This window comes from Balaenoptera ricei, chromosome 10 (genome assembly GCF_028023285.1).
Source record: "Balaenoptera ricei isolate mBalRic1 chromosome 10, mBalRic1.hap2, whole genome shotgun sequence".
NCBI lineage: Eukaryota > Metazoa > Chordata > Mammalia > Artiodactyla > Balaenopteridae > Balaenoptera > Balaenoptera ricei.
Window position 1 is genome coordinate 43,784,072 of NC_082648.1, and position 19,875 is coordinate 43,803,946.

Below are 19,875 nucleotides of genomic sequence, written 5' to 3' on the forward strand. Positions count from 1 at the left end.
GAGGGGTGGTTATGGACATTGCCTCGTCCATCCATGCCACAGACTTTCTGAAGAGAAAAATAACCATGTCCATGGAAGCAACTCTATGTTGCGAAGGTTGTGAATAAAGGTTGAGGGTGAGATGGTTTGGTCTGGCCTCTTTTTAGAGCAGCGATGGATTAATGCTGTCTGTGTTGCCGTTTCTTCCAGAGCTGACCTGTCCTGGACGCAGCATAACTAACGAAGCTGCTGCAGGATGAGAAGATGGCAGCGCGGCTGCTCGCACCACCAGGCCCTGATAGTTTCAAGCCTTTCACCCCTGAGTCACTGGCCAACATTGAGAGGCGCATTGCCGAGAGCAAGCTCAAGAAACCGCCAAAGGCCGATAGCAGTCATCGGGAAGATGACGAGGACAGCAAGCCCAAGCCAAACAGTGACCTGGAAGCGGGGAAGAGTTTGCCTTTCATCTATGGGGACATCCCCCAAGGCCTGGTTGCGGTTCCCCTGGAGGACTTTGACCCGTACTATTTGACGCAGAAAGTGAGTTGGAGGAGGAGGAGCAGCAGCTTCAAATGCCCCTTTCCTAACAGGCGGAGGGGAGATGGGGAGAAAGAGCTGTGTCTTTGCCCGAGTTTGGATAAGTAGTTAGCCTTTTGTTTCCGTTCCAGTTTACGGCGATTCTTTCTTTGGTTTAATTGCTGCTAAGGGTCATTTATGGGTCTTGGTACTTTTCAGTCTGTTAATAAGACTTCTGTTTTTGGCTCCTTTTTCTAATTTGACAGTAGAAAAAGATTGATGAAAAAAAGGGGGGGGGGACATACATGAAATGGGACTGTTTAATAGAGTACAAGAAAGATGGCATAGTGAGAGATGGCACAGCCCTGTAGACTCTTGCTCACCCATTCAGAATTCTATCTTTAAATATAAAGACGATGTTATTATTGCAGCATCAACGGAGCCTGTTGTTAATATAATGGAGATGATGGCTTTGTCTGCTTACCTAGCCCCCTTTGTGACATTAGGTCGTAGCCTTTGGGGACAGGAATAGAATAGAGTAAACCAAACTGGGCCAATGAGGAGACCAGGTCTGTAGCCTTGTTACACAGTTGTCTGGGTTCAGTGAGCACTGATTCTTACATAGAGTCAATTCTGTTATTCCTGCTAGTAAGAAGCATGAGTGAGAGAAATACTAATCTTCATTTCGCCAAGAGTTTCAGATTTCCCTAACAAATGTTTGACCAAACCTTGGATTTCTTTCTCACGATTATCTTTTGAAACTCGGCAACACGTAAAGAAGCAGAGCCCCCAGTTAATCCAATGGCCAAGTAATTAGCCATTGAATACTGAAGACTGACATCAGATACCATTTTAGGGATCCCCCATTTGACAGATGTCATTTAAAGAATTAAATCCATAGGTGTTTCCAGATGAAGGGTGAAAAGGCTTTGTGTAATTATATATTTACAAATATAAAGCTTAACTGAACTACCTTTATTAACAAAACTGTCTTATAAACTGCCGTTAACTAAATTGCCTTTTAGTCTTTCAGTAATGGAAGAAATTTCTGTTTGTTTGTCTTAATAATGGGACAGAAGTAAGACTTGAGGTGAACAGATCTCTTGATTTAGCTATAGTTGTGGAGGCATCTTAGGTCTGAATGGCAAAACTAGTTAAGAGGTTGTCTACATAAAATGGCCCTTTACCCATGTGCTTCTATTGCAGCTCAGAACAGCTACGTAATAGGAAAAAGTAGAATCAGTAGCCTGTAACTTCCACTGGGAAATTTAGAATGTTTAAGGAACAAAACATGATATGATATAAAGAAAAGTAGACTAGAAGTAAGAAATCCCCACTCTACCATAATTCACCATGTTTATTATTTATAGTTTCCTTCTTTAGTATGTGTATTTTTCAAGCTACCACAAATAGTTCATGGGAAAAGAAAGTAGTAGATAAAGAAAAAAATCTTCTCAAAACTAGTTCATGTCCTTTAGCAAGTCATTTCACCTCTCTGGGCCTAGATTTCTCATGTAGAAATTGAGAAGTTGGACGAGACTTCTAAGGACTTTTTCAAATGTCAAATTCTGGGGCTAAGTAAGTTTCCATAAACTGTCATTGATTTCCTTACTTACTTATCCTTTTTTTAAAAATCTAACTATTTAATCTGGGCCTTTGCTGAATGGGGGTAGGTGGGTGAGGAAGGAGACAAGGTTTTAACTTTCTGGGTTAGTGAATAAGGGAACATGGAATCTTGTGCTGTTTTTAAAAAAAATATTTCATTGATTGTAAAATTTTGAAATATTTTAAGATATATTTCCCTTCTCTTTCCTACCCTTGCATCCTTAGTCTTAGTAGAGGTAAAAAGAAATAACAAAACACAGAGTTTAGGTCGTGCCTTTTTAGATAAGTTTGGCCAACTGGTATAACTTTTTCAGAAAATACTCTTATGGCAATAAGCAGATAGGTAAAGCCCTTTGGACTCTGGCCTTTCAGGTGCCTGAAACCTCTTTGCTTTTATTTGAACTATTTGTTTTTCTAACTCAGATGCAAATTAAACTTCCTTTTGTTAAACCTGACTAATATATGAAAAATGTAGAGAGCTATTCATTGTCAGAGCCTAGTTTTCCTTTGCATGCCTTTTTCCCTGGTTCTTGCCTTATAGACAGCCTCTTTCCATTCCCAATGCCTTAGATTTCAGTGCTCCTAGCTCGGGAGTGAGGATCCAAAGAGAGTGGTCTCTGGCCCTAATGGGTACTCTTTTTTGGGTAGGCCAGATGTTGACGGCACTCCAATAGGGGACTGGCTCTTCATGATAGAAAATCTGACTTCAGCCTTTGGCCTCACCACAAGGGTAAATAGTTTGTGGAAAGGATAACTTTAATTGTATTCTTTAAATTCTTTTTTTAAAAAAAAAAACTGAAATATACCACCATGCAGAAAAATTCATAAAACATAAATGCTTAGCTTAATGATTATTAAAAGCAAACGAACACCTATGACAAGAAAGAACATTAGTAGCACTTCAAGGTATTATTTGTATTTTTAAATAAAGGTTTTTCAATTGATTAAAAATAATGTGCTTGTTCAAGTTCACTTGCATATATTCATTGGCATTACTAATACCTCTTACTAACTAGGCCTTTCACTGGGCCAAATTAGCGAGGTCTCCCCTACAAGGAAGCACGCTGGGAATCAACCCACATATCGAAATATCCTGAGAGTAGAAAGGACTTTAAGAGGACATTCCCTTCCATTTGTTTTTCAAGGGCTGCCTTAAATAATACTTGCAAAGTAGAATTTCTTTTCTTTGCTTAATGGTACAAGTGGGTTTCTTTATTTTTTCCTCATAGGTCTCGTTTTCTACCTGATTGATCATTTTTGTGACTCTCATAGAAACTGGTTTCTCATTTCCTTCTCTCTTTATTTTAGAGGGTAAAAGAAAACTAGTTCTCTGTTAGTAAAGTTCTGGTTTCATCCCATTGCGGATTTCACACTGTCCAGGGACACAGGGTCATAAAACATGTGTATCACATTTTCAAGACACCATTGTACCAGCTGGTGCTGGTTTGAGCTCTCATAAGCTTCTTGGTGGTGTCCATATTGCATTTCACCTGACTTTCCCAGATGGTCCCCAGAACAATCCAGATCATCCTCTCTTTGGATTGTCTCAGAACGCCCAGTGCTACAACATTTTCCTTGCCTCTTGGTACTTTGTTCGAATGTCTCCATTCTTTGACTTTCTTGTTTTTCGAGTGTCACCTGAAAATAATTGAATTTCCAGGACATTTAAACTTTTTAATTTATTTAATTTTTAAAATAGGTAATATATTTACATGGTTAAAAATTCAAGAAAAGGTATTCAGTAAAAAAGATATTGAGTAAAAAGTCTCCCCTTTACACCTCTCTCTCATCAGCCCACTTCCTGCCTCTCTGCCACAGGTAACCATTGTTAGTAGTATCTTCCAGAGTTTCTTTATACTGTATATGTACAAGCAAAAACAAATAGGTATTTTAGGAACTTGAACTGTCCTGAAGGCCTTTGCTCTTGATTTTCTTTCTACTATTTTCTTAAGCCAATTGAAGTCTTAATTTTGTTATTTGTTTTCCCTTCTTTCATACTATGGAATCTTAAGTTTTATCAGGGTAAATTCTTGGTTCATTTCTCCCCTTCCGCCTGCTTTTTGGAAAATCAAATCAAGGACTTCTTCTCTATTGCTCAAAGTGTCTTTCTATCTTTACTACAAAATATACTCTCCAATGCTTAATAACAACTTGTTGAATTTTAAATGGCCGTGTTTAGTCCTAAGAACTGTCTTAAGTGGGGCAGCAAGAAAGTCAGTGGATTAAGTTGAAAGAAGGCCTTCAGAGTTGGCTCCTACCCTTTTTCCTGTTTCTTAAAACCAATAATTGGTATTGGTGTCCTTTTTGTTCAGTGGATATGCCCTCTCATAAGAAAGCCCTATAAACAAAAATCCAAATTACAGGATTGATTATGTTCCTTTAAATTGGGCACATACCTATTGCATTAAAAAATTACATATGGTTTCCCAAAGTTCATTTTACCTTCAAGTTTTCATGTCTGTCTTTTGCTGCAAATTGGAGTCAAGCTAGAATCAAAGAAAATTAGAATATGGTAGCCTTAGACATCATCTAGTTCAGCCTCCTCATTTTATAAATTTAATAAAGTGAAATGCTTTGTCAAAAGTATTTGCGAACACCTCCTAACTCTCAGTTTGTTACAACATATTTCTAGTTTTCCACTTTTCTAATTTTTCATTGATTGATCCTCAGCCTCGGTTGGCTCAGTTCTTCTGAAGTGAGGCATGTGGATACGGAGAGAGAAAAAAACCTGCTTTTTCATTCACATCCCTGATAATGCCTGTGGTTTAATAACCCTTCTTAGGATGGGTCCTAAGAAATGCAGTGCTTCTGGGGGAAAGGATGGCATTTGTGTTAGCTCCAGTATTTTACCTTCTCAAGTGAAGGAGCTCTGAGTAGTCTAGCAGCCTAGACAACTTGTTCCAGAGACATGGGCTCAGTATCAATACTGCTACCACTGTTCAGCTGGACATGTAATTTGGAGGGAATTTACTTAACCTCTTCACATATTTTTGCTTTTTAAAGGAAGATTATTTCTTAGCCCCCACCAACCCCCCAGCCTACCAGCAGAATGATATAGTGAAAAGAGCACCTAACTGGGAATAGAAAAACCTCATTTTAGTTCTACCATTGCCTCTTGTCTGCCCTTGGCCAAATCACTTAAATTCTCTGGGCTTCAAATTTCCTTATCTACAATATATGCAAAGTAAGAGTTGCGCTTATGTCTATATCTTTCTAATTGTATTTCACATGTTATGCCTATCACATATTATGTTTTAGCTGTTGCAAACTATTCTGTTTCCCTGGTGTCGCCTGCCTTCTGGTCTCCATCCCCTTCTTCTGGAATGTACTCTATCCTTTAACTTCACCTTTCGACACTCTACCCATTTGTCTAGGCCTATAGCCATGAGGCCTCTTCTTCCTTATAGCCTAACTTGATGGTTTACATTGGAACGGATTCCTCCTCCTGAATTTCTATAATACATTAAGATCCCAGCCCTAAGAAGTGGGTTTTAGTTGTAACTCAGGTTAGGTATGGCAGGGCACCCTGTTCCCAGCAATGTTTACAGTTTTTTCCTTACCTCCCTAATATTAATGCCATCAGCTTCCTCAAATGAAGAACTCTTAAGTCACACACACACACACACACACACACACACACACACAGGCGCTGCATGCATGCATGCATGCCCATGAGCTCCTGGCAGAAAATCCTTGCTGAATCTAGTTTCACACACTTTCAACAGGTGTGCAGAGTGGAGACAGGCTGTTAAAGGAGAGTTTATGTTCATTAGGTGTGATTTGAAGTATTGCTAGTGAAGTGTTGAATTGCCTGTTGTTGCACGATAGGCCTAGATGCTGCTTTCTGTTTTGAGTGAAAACTAGATGTTTTAAGACTAGAGGTTTTATTTTGTTTAAAAAAACCGTTTTGCAACAGTATAAAAAAACAAAATGTTTCCATTGTTTTATTCACCAAATCAAATTGAGGCAAATGCTTGTGAGCGAATGGGAGGAAGGCCATTCTCAGGGTGGTGGGTTAAGGAAGTGCGTGGTATGGGGTTCTTTTCCATTCTCCAAGTATCATTATCTAGAGGAAAAGGAATTTAATTAAACAATCTTAAATCAGATTCCTCTTTTATAGCCTTAGCAATAGACCAGGAGTTGGGAAACCTTATTTCTGATCCCATTTCCACCTAATTCTAGATGATCTTGGGCATGTCACTTAACCATTCAGCATCTCAGTCTCCCTCGTATAGAAAATTAAGATTATGCTAATAGCTAATATCCCACCTATTCTACAGTGTTGTTGTGAAGATTATATCTTGCCTACACTATACAAAACAAAACAGCCTATTGTGCTAGCCCTCCTTCATTTTTCTCCATTATACACCTAGCATATATTTATTTGTTTATTGTTCATTCTCTTGTATGCTCATTAGCTGGAACAGTGCGTGCCCTACAGTAAGTGTTCAATCCATATTTGTTGAATGAATGAGTCAATCTTATGAGATAATGCCTGTGGAAACACTATGTAGTTTTCTAAGTGCTTTGAACATGAAAGGTGACATTATGATTTTTTTTTCCTAATGAAAAGTTTTCCCATCTACCAAAATGAATGGAACTCTAGGGGGAAAAAGACTGATTATCAATATATCTTTTCCTTTCCTGAAGAATTAGTTTCCTTTAGGGGCTGAGGAATTAGATCAAGAAATGGGTTTCCTGACATTTTAGGGGATTTTCGGATGGCTGAATTACTAGTTGGTAAGTGCCACCAGTCTTAACTCTCCTCTTGTAGAACCTTAGAATTATCAGGGACTTTATCAAAGATCATTAGGTAATAGCCTCTACCTAGTGCCCTTCTTGATTTATGGGTATCAAGTCTTTATTATACAAAGGATGTTATTTCCTGAATATTCTAAGTTGTTCTGTCATGTCTACCTTTATTAAATGTTTTGCTTCTTTCTCGTCTGTGGGAGTTGTGTTACCCTCCCTGTATTAACTGACTATAAAGGAAATGAGAGAAGCTGACGTGGGGTATATACCAGTTTGGGTTGTCTCATATAAAATATGATCTATTTATTCAATAGATACTTCTTGAGTACTTCCTATGTGTGAGACCTTGTGGGTATTGGGCTCTTTTGGGGGAAACACAGATTAATAAAGTCCATTTTTGACCCTTACATAGCTTATAACATGGTAGTGTGTAGGGTGGTATCACTTTTGACGAGGGGGCCTCAGAAAGGGCCTTATTACTTCATAGTAGGCATAATATTTGGATTTTAGAAAAGAGGGATAGACTGAAACATTCTAGGCAGAAAGAACAATATAAACAAAGGCTCAGAAACAAGGGCATAGGACAATGTACGAGAAAGCTAAATCGTCTAATTTGATTGGAATCTGGGGAGTTGGGTGATAAGTCTCAGAAGGGAGTGCTGGAGCCAAGTCATGGAGGACTTACAGTGTTAGACTGAGAAGTCTGGTCTTCACTTGGTAAGCAATAGAAAACTACTGAAGCCTTTTTTTTTTTTTTTTAAATAAATTTATTTATTTATTTATTTTTGGCTGCGTTGGGTCTTCGTTGTTGTGCGCAGGCTTTTCTCTAGTTGTGGCGAGCGGGGGCTACTCTTCATTGCAGTGTGCGGGATTCTCATTGCGGTGGCTTCTCTTGTTGCGGAGCACAGGCTGTAGGCACGCGGGCTTCAGTAGCTGTGGCTCATGGGCTCTAGCGTGCAGGCTCAGTAGTTGTGGCGCATGGGCTTAGTTGCTCTGCGGCATGTGGGATCTTCCCGGACCAGGGCTCGAACCCGTGTCCCCTGCATTGGCAGGCGGATTCTCAACCACTGCGCCACCAGGGAAGCCCTACTGAAGACTTTTGAATGGGAGTGAGGATATGTGATCAAAGTTGTGTTTTGAGGAGGTGAATGTGGCAGTGATGTGTAGGATAAACCAGAGGGAAAGAGAACTGGGACAGAGCGACCGGCTATGAAGTAGTGAGGGTCTGAACTGTGGTGGTGGAAGTGAAAAGTAAGGGGAATAGGTGAAGTCAGAAGTGATGTAGAGATAAATTGATAGGAATTTGTGATTGATTGTAGAAGCTTAAGGAAAGAGCTGAGCATTCAGTCCTTCATTTGATAATTTGATCAATTGTTATTGAGTGTTTTCTTTATACCCACGTTCTGTTCCATACCCTTGGGAACAAAGCAGGCAAGCTCTATATACTACTCCTGGAAGTTAGTTTTTTTTTTTTTTTAAACTTTTGGATTGATTGATTGATTGATTGATTGATTGATTTATGGCTGTGTTGGGTCTTCGTTTCTGTGCGAGGGCTTTCTCTAGTTGCGGCAAGTGGGGGCCACTCTTCATCACGGTGCGCGGGCCTCTCACTATCGCGGCCTCTCTTGTTGCGGAGCACAGGCTCCAGACGCGCAGGCTCAGTAGTTGTGGCTCACGGGCCTAGTTGCTCCGCGGCATGTGAGATCTTCCCAGACCAGGGCTCGAACCCGTGTCCCCTGCATTGGCAGGCAGATTCTCAACCGCTGCACCACCAGGGAAGCCCTGGAAGTTAGTTTTTGTTGGGGAGACAGAGAATAGACAAGTAAAGAAATAAAGTTATTACAGATAACAATAGGTACATTAATGAATTTAATATAGTCCAGGTACCTTAAAGATTGTGGTGCTCTAACTTGGTACAGAGACCCAAACTTAGAGAATGCAGGAGAGTCAAAGGCTACATGCTCTCTTAAACATTCAGTGTCTTAAATATGCTTTTAGCAAGTACTAAATTATAATCTTTAAAAGGACCCATACCACAGATATTCTGAGCTGTTTAAAAGCCAGTATTGTCACTCCACTGAGTTTGCCAATCTTAGATTTTTACATAGGCAGGAGTTCAATACATTTCAACATTAGTGTGAGCTACAGGGGCACCTGTAGATAAACCTAGCATTTTCCCCAGAAAAGAACCTCAGGTCTTCTCTAGTCCTTGTACAAGTCCTAATTTGCAGTTCCAAGGTTCTGAGCCACATAGCTTATAAGAGACAACTTTTACCTGAATTCTTGTGTGTGTATTATTAGGTAATCACCTGAGCCATAACATTACGCTGGCTGGTAATTTTAGGAATTAATCTCTGATGGTTTCTCCAGGGTGTAGTTTATGAAATCTTTTTATTCTATCAAGAATTAACCTGTTGGGGAATTCCCTGGTGGCACAGTGGTTAAGAATCCGCCTGACAATGCAGGGGACACGGGTTCGAGCCCTGGTCCAGGAGGATCCCACATGCCGCGGAGCAACTAAGCCTGTGTGCCATAGCTACTGAGCCCGTGTGCCACAACTACTGAAGCCTGCATGCCTAGAGCCTGTGCTCTGCAACAAGAGAAGCCACTGCAATGAGAAGCCCGTGCACCGCAACGAAGAGTAGCCCCCGCTCACCGCAACTAGAGAAAGCCCACGTGCAGCAACAAAGACCCAACGCAGCCAAAAATTTAAAATAAATAAATAAATTTATTTTTTAAAAAAAAGAATTAACCTGTTGAATGGGATATTTAATAATGACCATATAAATGTTGGAGGATTCTCAAGATTACAGTGATATTGATCATCTTCTCACTATAATTAGCCATATTTTAAATCCCTTCTTAGGAAAAGAGAGTAAGACTGTGATGTCATTATACAGGGAATGCTTCTCTTACTGATTGATTCCAAATTCACATGAGTTGTAAATTCTTTATATATAACCCTATTTGACACAATTCAAGATTAGGATTTCCCCATTATATGGCATTTTCTGTCAACTGATTCTAGCAAAATTTTTGATACCTGCTCTGAAGAGGCACTCCTGTTCCAGACACTTTGAGTCTACAAAGTTTGGCCTATGGAATGAAATTTGAATAAAATATTCCTCCCATTTCAGAAGATAAGGTACCCAACCCATCTGCTGCTCAATGTCAATCCCTCTCCCTGTGCCTTTGAGCCCGTCCATGCCTCCCAACCTTCTCTAGAACTTCACTCTCTCAGTCATCCCCTCTCTCTTCTGTACTTTCTATCTTTCCCTTTCACAGTGGTTCTTCCCCTCAGCCTATAAACATACTAAAAGCCTCTCCCATCTTAATGAACCCACACTTGACCCCATATCTCCAGCAGGTATAATCTCTCTTCTCATGCCATTGAAGCTTTTAAAGAGTAGCCGTTGCTCACCCTCACCACCTACACATCTCCCACCCACTCCTCCATTCTTGCAGCCTGACTCTGCATCCTCCCTGCTCTACTGGCATTCTCAATATAAGATCCTCCAGGATCTCAAATTGCCAGAGCTAATGGACATTTTTTCAGTTCTTATCTCACTGAACCTCTCTGCTGTATTTGACACTGTTTATTACTCCCTGATTCTTGCAGTTCTTCACTTCCTTGGCCTAATTCTCTTTACATCTCGGACTGTTCCTTCTCTTTCCTTCATTTCTTCCACCTTTCCTTTAAGTGTTGACATTCCCACGGGTTCAGTCCTTGGCCTGTGTTCCTTTCATTTGGCAAATTCTCCCTGGCTGATCTCATCCATTCTCTCACTACTCTTGAATCTGTATCTCCAGCCTAGAGCACTCCTTAAATATTCAGTGTCTTGCCAGGCATCTCTATCTGGACTTCCCATAGGTAACTCAGTGTATTCAAAATTGAACTCATTTTCTCCCCTCAAACCTACTTATTTCATCTGCTACTTTAGTTGATGATACCACCCAAATTCTAGGTATCATCATTGACTCTCCAATTTTCTACAGTCCTTGAGGATCACTTAGGGAGCTATCAGTGAATGTTACACATTTTTACAAGTAAGAAAAAATTGTGGCTCAGAAATGTTAATTTGCTGCTGAAATTCCCTCACCTAGTGTGTGGTAGAGCCAGGTTTCAGTTCCCGGGATATGTGAATTTAATACTCATGGTCTTTCTGCCATATCACTCTGTCTCTATAGAGTATATTGCAGGATGATTTTTGGGTTTTGTTCTTTACTATCATTTTTAGATAATTTCTGTCATTTTGCACTGCCTCAATATGAATATAGTATGGGTTTTTTTAGTCCATTTGTTTCATATCATATCTTCAGCATGGTATCTAAGATACAGAAAAGATGAGAAGACTTTTCGAACTAAAATTAATGAATTTTCATGGGTGGATGAGCTAAAGAGTGGAAAAGGTCGATTAGACACCTAGCATAAAGTTGGATATAGTTATAAGTTAGTTGATTTTAGCTGCATCATTGCCTCATGACTTAGAGATTCATTCATACAGTCAACAAATATGTACGAACTGTCTACCTTGTACCAGATGGGCATCATATTACATCTTCTGCTTGCTAAGCTAAGACAGTCACAGTAGTTGGAGATATACCCCTGCCTTTAAGGATCTCAGGGTCCAGTGAGAGTTACTGATGTATAAACAGAATGACAATACTATGTTAAGTGCTCTAACAGAAGTGTTGTGGGAACACACAGGAAGGAAGGATAATTCTGTTTGAGAGAGCTGAATGGAGAGGAGGTGATATTTGAACTGTACCTTGAAGTATTAAAGTATGGTTAAAAAACATTTCATCTGCTAAAGAGAAGAAAGAGTAGTTTGGGTATAAAGAACAGTACATGAAAAGACAGAGAGACATGCAAAACGTTGAAGTGTTTAAAACCATGAGTTTCATTGTGACTGGAGCATGGGGCTTGGTTTGGTAAGAAGGGAGATAAAGGAGAGAGGCAGGTTGGATCCCACTGTGTGCATTCAGCAGTTTTTTTTGTTTTTGTTTTTTCTCCTGCTTCCAGAGTTCTCAGGTCTGAAATAACCTCTGGGGCCCATTTTGAGCCAGTGCAGCTGTACGGTGACTTTGGTCCTAGTGACTTTGGACTCTTGGTCTAGCTTATGCACAAGTGTCTTACTGGTTTATGTCAAGTGTGTGAATACTAAGTAACTTGAATATTACCCCTTAGTCCCCTCCTGCTACCCCACCTGTGGTGCCACGGAGCAGCAGCGATCTGTGTGATAGCAACAGCATTATCATAATCGCACTTGTTGAGTCCTTATTCTGTGCCAGGCACTGTAGTAAGGACTTTTTGTGAATTTTCACTTAATCCTCATAATCTGATAAAGTAGGTACTATCAATCGTTATCACTATTTTTATCAATAAGAAAACTTAGCCTTGGCAACCTAAGTTAGTTGCCTAAAATCATGACAGCTAGTAAGCAATGGAGCTGGGCCTTGAATCCAGGTCTTTGTGGCCTCAAAGCCTCTAAACCACTCTACTTTGCTGCATTCTACGAGAAAGGAGAGTGAGAATAAATTCTAGAATATGAGTACAGTGAAGAGAGGCATTAACATGCTTTACATAATAAACCTGCCTTTTGCTTTACCCTAGAGCAGCTGCAGGCTGGGTACCCCCAAGAGCGTAAGGGGGAAGGAGATCAAAAGCAAACTCATTGAAGGACAGCGAGGAGGGGTGGCCGTGTAGGAGGTTCAGAGCCGCCCTGCCTTGGGGAGCAGCAGCATGCCGTTTCAGAGCTGAAGCAGCTGCTGTTCTGCCAGGTATGGCTTCCTGTGACCAGGATGTGGGCAGGAAGCGGGTGTCAGCTGCTCCAAATGTGGGTTGGAGGGCATGGGGTTACAAGGTCAAACCAGATGAGGAAGTGTATGCAGAAGCAGTGGGAAACAGCAAAGCCACAGACAGACGGGGTGCTAGCCGTATCTGCGTCGAGCTTAACTTGGGAAAATACCATAAATAGCTTCTGTGAACTCTGTGGCAGGTGCAAGGGCTTTTCTTTTTGCCAGAGTTAAAGGTATTAAGTAAAAAAGATTTCTTCATTGGTCTGAGGTTTGGACCAGATGACCTGGTGTGCTGAAAAGAGTTCGGGACTGGAAGCCAGGAAACCTGGCCTCTGAGGAACCCTTCTATTCCTGTTCCCACCTCTGTGGTCTCAGCTTGGGCAGAGCGCCCTGTGCTTGCTTTCTTATCTGTAAAGTGAGGAGTTAGATTTGATAAGTAGTTTTGAAGTTTTTTAAAAATTGCAGTATTGTGTGATAATTAAGTGTAGGCTTTGAGGCTTCCCTGGTGGCACAGTGGTTAAGAATCCGCCACTGCGCAACACGCAGGGAACATGGGTTCGAGCCCTGGTCTGGAAAGATCCCACATGCAGCGGAGCAACTGAGCCTGTGCGCCACAGCTACTGAGCCTACGTTCTAGTAGCCACAACTACTGAAGCCTGTGCGCCTAGAGCCTGTGCTCCGCAACAAGAGAAGCCACCGCAATGAGAAGCCCGCGCACCGCAACGAAGAGTAGCCCCCGCTCGCCGCAACTAGAGGAAGGCTGTGCGCAGCAACGAAGACCCGACGCAGTCAAAAATAAGATAAATAAAATAAATAAATTTATTAAGAAAAAAGGAATAGGCTTTGGAGTTAGACTGCCTTGGTTCCGTTCTAAGTTTTACCACTGAACAACTTTGTGGTCTTGCTACAATTTCATCATCTATAAAATGTACCTACCTCATCAAGTGGTTGCTGTGAGACAGGTATTGTATAAGGCATCTCAGTAGCGTGCCTGCCGCATAGTACCTGCTTAATACCTGCTAAATGTTATTATTTCTTCAAATAGACTCATAGATACAATTATTAATGAATAAAAGGAATATAAATATGGGATTTAGAGGTCTCTCTTGCTCACTCCTCAGTGTAGTGGAATAGAGACTTGGAAGATTAGGGCTCTAAATATATAGTTCAAACAGAAGTATAAGCCTAAATGAAAATAAAAATTGCCTGTGTCCTGATGTCCTGCTTTTATTTCAGTATTTCTAAGCTGGGTACCAGGACACAGGTACTCTGGAAATTCAGGCCAGTTGTGCCTTTGCTGGAGCCTTTCCTGGGACACATTGGGACTATAATTGTAATTTTACTTGAGGGACCCACTGAGCAGATTAGCATTAAGAAAGGCATCAGGACTCCTTTTCAACAGGGTGTAGTCATTTTGACAGTGCAGGTCATTTATTTCTGAACAGCTTCCTAGTCTGAGGTAGAATCTGTTTAGATTTAGCATTAAGTTTTTCTATATTAAAACAGGGAGGGCTTCCCTGGTGGCGCAGTGGTTGAGAATCTGCCTGCCAATGCAGGGGACACGGGTTCGAGCCCCGGTCTGGGAAGATCCCACATGCTGCGGAGCAACTAGGCCCGTGAGCCACAACTACTGAGCCTGCGCGTCTGGAGCCTGTGCTCCGCAACAAGAGAGGCCGCGATAGTGAGAGGCCCGCGCACCGCAATGAAGAGCGGCCCCCACTTGCCACAACTAGAGAAAGCCCTCGCACAGAAACGAAGACCCAACACAGCCATAAATAAATAAATAAATAAATAAATTTAAAAAAAAAAAAACAGGGAAAATTTGAAAGGACATTTATTTGTTGCCTGCTGTATTGGCTGTATAGTTACTTAGAAGCGAATGCCAAAAACTGTAGCCATTGATTAGTGGACAGCTGGCTACTGCTCTTAACACTGTTACAGCTGTTTTTCAGATCAGCTATATTTGTATTATTATTGGGTAGAAGAGTACTTCTCTGTGCATGCACACTCTGAAACCAATAGGCAGAGAGGATTTGCCCCCGTAGAAGGTAGCAGAATTAAGAATTTATAGTTAGGCAGGAAAGAGCTAAGAACTACTATAAGTCAAATTAGCTAGTTGCCTGTTTCAGAAGAGGTACATAGGTCTGGGAGAAAAAGGTATATATATATATTAGGTTTAGCAGGCAAGAATTTAAGGCTAGAAGTCAGCTAAAAATGAGAGGGTCAGGCAATTCCAGAAGTCAGAACAGTTAGGATCTAGGGTCCAAACCCTGGGAGATAGTCATAAATCAGTGTCGATAACAGTTACAGCCAGATGGAGCCAAAGGATATTTGTTCCCAACTGCCCCCTTGTAGATTAGCTCAATCCCTGAGCCCCTAGGTGTTCATTATAGCCAGAAGGTCATCAGATGCCTGCAGGTTACCTTCGCCCCAGTTGAGAGGATGACCTCTCAGGGGAGGGAGAACTTGGTTGGGTGGAGAGCTGCTCTCCTGGACCTTGTGTCCCACAGCAAACCAGGAGCTGGGTAATAAACCTTTCCCTAAGAGGCTTTCTGTTCTGTGATATACTCCACCCCTGCATTGAGTACTCTTCCCTGTAATGTCCTTTCATATTTACCCACCCTTTATTACTTTAATTTATAGATTTTGTATGGCTAAAAGCATTAATCCAGTCCTGGGGTGAGGGTGGGGAAATACTCATGAGTTGACTGCATGCGGTACTTTGGTAACTGTGTGCATTTATTGTACTGTGTTTGCAGTGTGCTAGGATTTGTTTGGCATGAATATGAATGAGCTCGTACCTGGCCTTGCACAATGTTCCTGCCCCTTATTGTAGACTGAAGAGAATATCTCTTACCCTGCGTTAGCAATGGCAAAGCTCCTCCATCGTGTGCTCCAAGCCCCACATTGCTAATTAGAAATGAAAAGCCTGCGCTTTTCAGAAGGCTCATCTTATGCCGGCATGACACATTTATTAATACTCCATGCCGTAACTTGTAAAGAGCTGTTCCACCACTCCTAATGGGCATTGTGCTCACACACATTCAGTGGCTGTTGTTATAAACTGATATTTTCCCTTGGGCCATAAACCACAATTCAATTTCAATTTCCCTTTTAACTCATTTACTTCACAAAGATCTAATTTAAGACAGATTAGGTAAAATATTATTGGACTTCATGGGTGCCAAGTGACTGTTGCTTAAGAAATATTCTCGTAAGAATCCAAAGCTTGCTGTCCTTCCCATTCCTCCTGAGCTTTAAAGGATCTGGTGTTGGAGCACGGTATTGAATAAGGGACAAATCTCCTTTTCTGGAATCTTGCCAGCAGTTTAACAATGATTACTGAGATTTAAATCAGCCATGTGTATGACTTTAAAATGCTTTTGTTTATATTTTTTTAAAAGTCAACCCATCACCAGTCATCCCTATCCATTCTCTCTCCCATAGTCACTGTTCTGCTAAGAACAGGGGGTATAAGTAGGGGATATAGGGCAGGGAAAAAGCAGCCTGTGGTACAGTTCTGTCTGGTACACTTCTGCCCCATGCTGCCCCCTGCCCACATAAGTATAGTTGTCAGGATAGTATTAAGCACTGTTGACCATGGACTTGACAGAGTTTCAGTTGAAGGAGCAAAATAAATAACTCAGGAGAGTTCTACCAAGATGTAATGTGAAGGAATGAATAATAGTAGGTTTTCTCCTCAAAAGTACGGTTTGCTGCTTTGTTGCACTTAATATTGGATGCTTCTGTGTATTTTGTAAATTGTAGACTCACAGATGTCAGAGCTGGAAAGGACCTGGGCACGCCCATCAGGCAGCCCCCTCTCTCATGTTAGAGATGAGGAAAATGAGATCCAGAGAGCTGCAGGGGCTCCCCCAGGCCATACAGCCAGGTAGAGGCAGATGAAGAAGGACAACCTATGTGTTTTAATACCTGACAGGTGAGGTGGCAGTTCTCAAATCCTGATGAGCACAGATTCCTCTGCAGCTTGTTTATCAGAACCTCTGAGGTGGGACTTGTGAATCTGCTTTTTTTTTTTTTTTTTTTTTTAAAAAAAAAGCTAATCAGGGACTTCCCTGGTGGCGCAGTGGTTGAGAATCTGCCTGCCAATGCAGGGGACACAGGTTCGAGCCCTGGCCTGGGAAGATCCCACATGCCGCGGAGCAACTAGGCCCGTGAGCCACGATTACTGAGCCTGCGCATCTGGAGCCTGTGCTCCGCAACAAGAGAGGCCGCGATAGTGAGAGGCCCGCGTACCGCGATGAGGAGTGGCCCCCGCTTGCCGCAACTGGAGAAAGCCCTCGCACAGAAATGAAGACCCAACACAGCCAAAAATAAATAAATAAATAAATAAATTTATTTAAAAAAAAAAAAAAAGCTAATCAGATCATTCTTAAGCAACCAGTCTGGTTTAGGTCAGAACTGCTGTTAGTATATAACAGGGATTAGCCAACCTTGACCCCTGGCTCAGATCAGCTCTGCCATTTGCTTTTGTACAGCCCATGAGTTAAGAAGGGTTTTCATGGGACTTCCCTGGCGGTCCAGTGGTTAGGACTCCGTGCTTCCACTGCAGGGGGCACAGGTTCCATCCCTGGTTGGGGAACTAAGATCCCACAAGCCTCATGGTGTGGCTAAAAAAAAAAAAAAGAAGGGTTTTCACATTTTTAAATGGTTGGGGAAAAGTCAAGAGCATAATACTATTTTGTGATATGTGAAAATTTCATGAAATTAAAATTTCCTTTTCTGTAAATAAAGTTTTATTTGAACACAGCCACTCTTATTTGTTGACGTATTGTCTGTGGTTACTTTTGCAACTACAATGGCAGGTTGTTGCGACAGGGACTGTATGGCCCATGGAACCTATAATATTTGCTATCTGACCCTTTACAAAAAAGGTTTGCTGACCCCTGATATATATTATTCTATCTCTCAGATAAGCACTGCAAGCCCCAGTGTTAAAAGGAGATTCCTAAGCTTTGAGAACTTGTGTTGGTCCAAACAGCATCTTGCTTTATGCAAAAGATGAACTTTGAAAAACTGCATATGAATTAAGCGTATGTAAATCTAATTATTTTAACAATAAAGTATGTTTTATTGTAATACAACTTGCTGCTTGAAGTATGGAGGATTTACCTTCATTTCCGGAGGTTTAGTGTAAGCTAGATGTTTATTTCTCTTTGAATAGAAAAAATATCTCCTGTTTTTATACTTGATAAAGATAGAGGATGTAAATATTTAGAAAGGAGTGATGATAAACTATTCTGTATGCAGTATTCAGTGATAAACTATTCTGTATGCAGTATTCAGTGTCCAAATTAATTATGAAATTTCTACTTCACACATAAAATGTCCATAAGGAAGCCTTTATACCTACAAAACCATGGTTTTAAAATTCACTAAAAAGACCTAGTTTCCCTCAGGATCATCAATCTCTTTCTTGCCAACTCAGCACTGTAGTCATTCAGAATCCTAGCTACCGCCTAGTTTTTCTTCAACCAAGGCCTAACAACTTCAGTTTCCTAACGTCTTCCTTTTCCTTTTCCTCTTCTCCTTTTCCCTCACGTCAGACATACAAGCATTTGTTCAGTCACCAAGCAACAGGCATTTATCGAGCATCTGCTCCATGCCAGGTGCTGTGCAGGCCCTGATTCTGAGATAGGAAACACCCTCAGTGGTTCCTCTAGACCTATCTTTCCATCATGACCAAACTAAAAGATGAGAAATTGGGAAGGTGCAGAGTTTGTTAACTTTTAAAAACCCTGTTGCCTATCTTCTTCTAAGGCAGGTGGGTGATTTTGTAAAGGCCCAGCCTGGTGGTTTTAGATCCTGGGACACGGGCCAGTGCTTCTTTCGTTGTCGCTGAGGCTTTTATGCAGTGTACCCCAGGGGCTCAAATTTCTCATTCACCGGAGACTCCATCCCCCACACCAGGTTCATTCTCTGCCATATTCCCATTGAACTGCCTCTCAATCTGGCACAATAGAAGCTGTAAAGAGGCTCTAAACTTGGAATAATATGTTGCTCCTTGCTGCCTGACCTTTGATAGGTGGTGTCCCTCTCCTGAGCTTTTGTGAAATGCATAGAGGATAATAATCCCTCCTTCACACATACTTCATGGGAATATTATGAGGTTGAATGAGGAGGTTATTTAAAAGGCTTGGCATTTTCAGAGAGGGGGTTGCTATAGAAACACAGAGGAGTACAAGTACTTCAGAGAGGGGGTTTTGGGAAAGTACGGGGCTCATTGTTTCTTTGGGAAGCCAAAATATGGAAGCGCCGTAGCTCAGCCCTTGACCTCTTTCAGCCTAACCCCAAGTCTACTACTTCCTCTTGCTTTTAGGATTAGTCTTTCCCTGCAGCGTACCCCACTGGAACCAGTCCCTTCTAGTACAGGAAGAATATTATTGCAGTGCATTCTCACACTGGGGATGGTGCATTGAGCATTTCCAGAATGTATATGGCTCAGTACCAGCACTGCTTTTCTACTGTGGAGAGACTGGTGTGACTCTGCCAGATTAGGAAAGGAAAGAGCAGAAGATGCGAGGACAGGAACTTTGAAAAATCTGCCAGCAACCGTTTATTGGGAGTGCTTGGGTTGAGCATTATATTGGAGCTGTGGGAGGAAGTATGAGTGAGGTTGGTTCCTGCTCTCCAAGAGCTTGAAACTTAGTTCTAGGAGTAGGTGGGGAGGGTGGAGGGGAGGGTACAAAAAGAGCTGGGAGAATAATGAAAGACACAAACTCTGAGTGTAGAAAAGGGGGAGCTCAGAGTAACTGGAAATATACCACAAAAAAGTGGGACCTCAGTACCAAATTCAAAATATCACTGACCTCTGTGGGAAGGAGAGTGTGTATTTGGAAAGGAGTGCAGAAAGGAGCAGTATTGGTAAGGCATTATTTCCTAGGCTAACTGATGGGTGCATAAATGTTTGTGGTATCATTCTTTAGACCTTTTTATATGTCTTATACCTCTTACGTGGTTCATTTTCATGTGTGTTTTTGTGGTGTTTCGTTTTCATTGAGATACAGTTCACAAGCTAGAAAATCCACCATTTTAAAGTGTACAATTCATTGGCTTTTTGTTGACAAGGTTTGCAGGCAGTACCACTATCTAGTTTCAGAACATTTTCATCGCCCTAAAGAGACCCATTTGCAGCGAGTTCCTAATCCCCTCTCCATCCAGCCCTAGGCAGCCACTAACCAACTTTCCATCAAGATTTGCCTA

At 41.4% G+C, this 19,875-nt stretch overlaps 1 protein-coding gene across 5 annotated transcripts in view; it reads left to right on the forward strand.

Moving 5' to 3' along the window:
- The first annotated feature begins 243 nt into the window (after nt 1-243).
- The window catches only part of SCN8A (sodium voltage-gated channel alpha subunit 8), a 113,238-nt gene continuing 93,606 nt past the window's right edge, over nt 244-19,875 (forward strand). For all 5 annotated transcript variants that reach the window (XM_059934601.1, XM_059934603.1, XM_059934599.1 and 2 more), the window contains exon 1: nt 244-519. In XM_059934601.1, coding sequence (XP_059790584.1) covers nt 244-519 — 276 coding nt within the window. The remainder of the gene's footprint in view (nt 520-19,875) is intronic.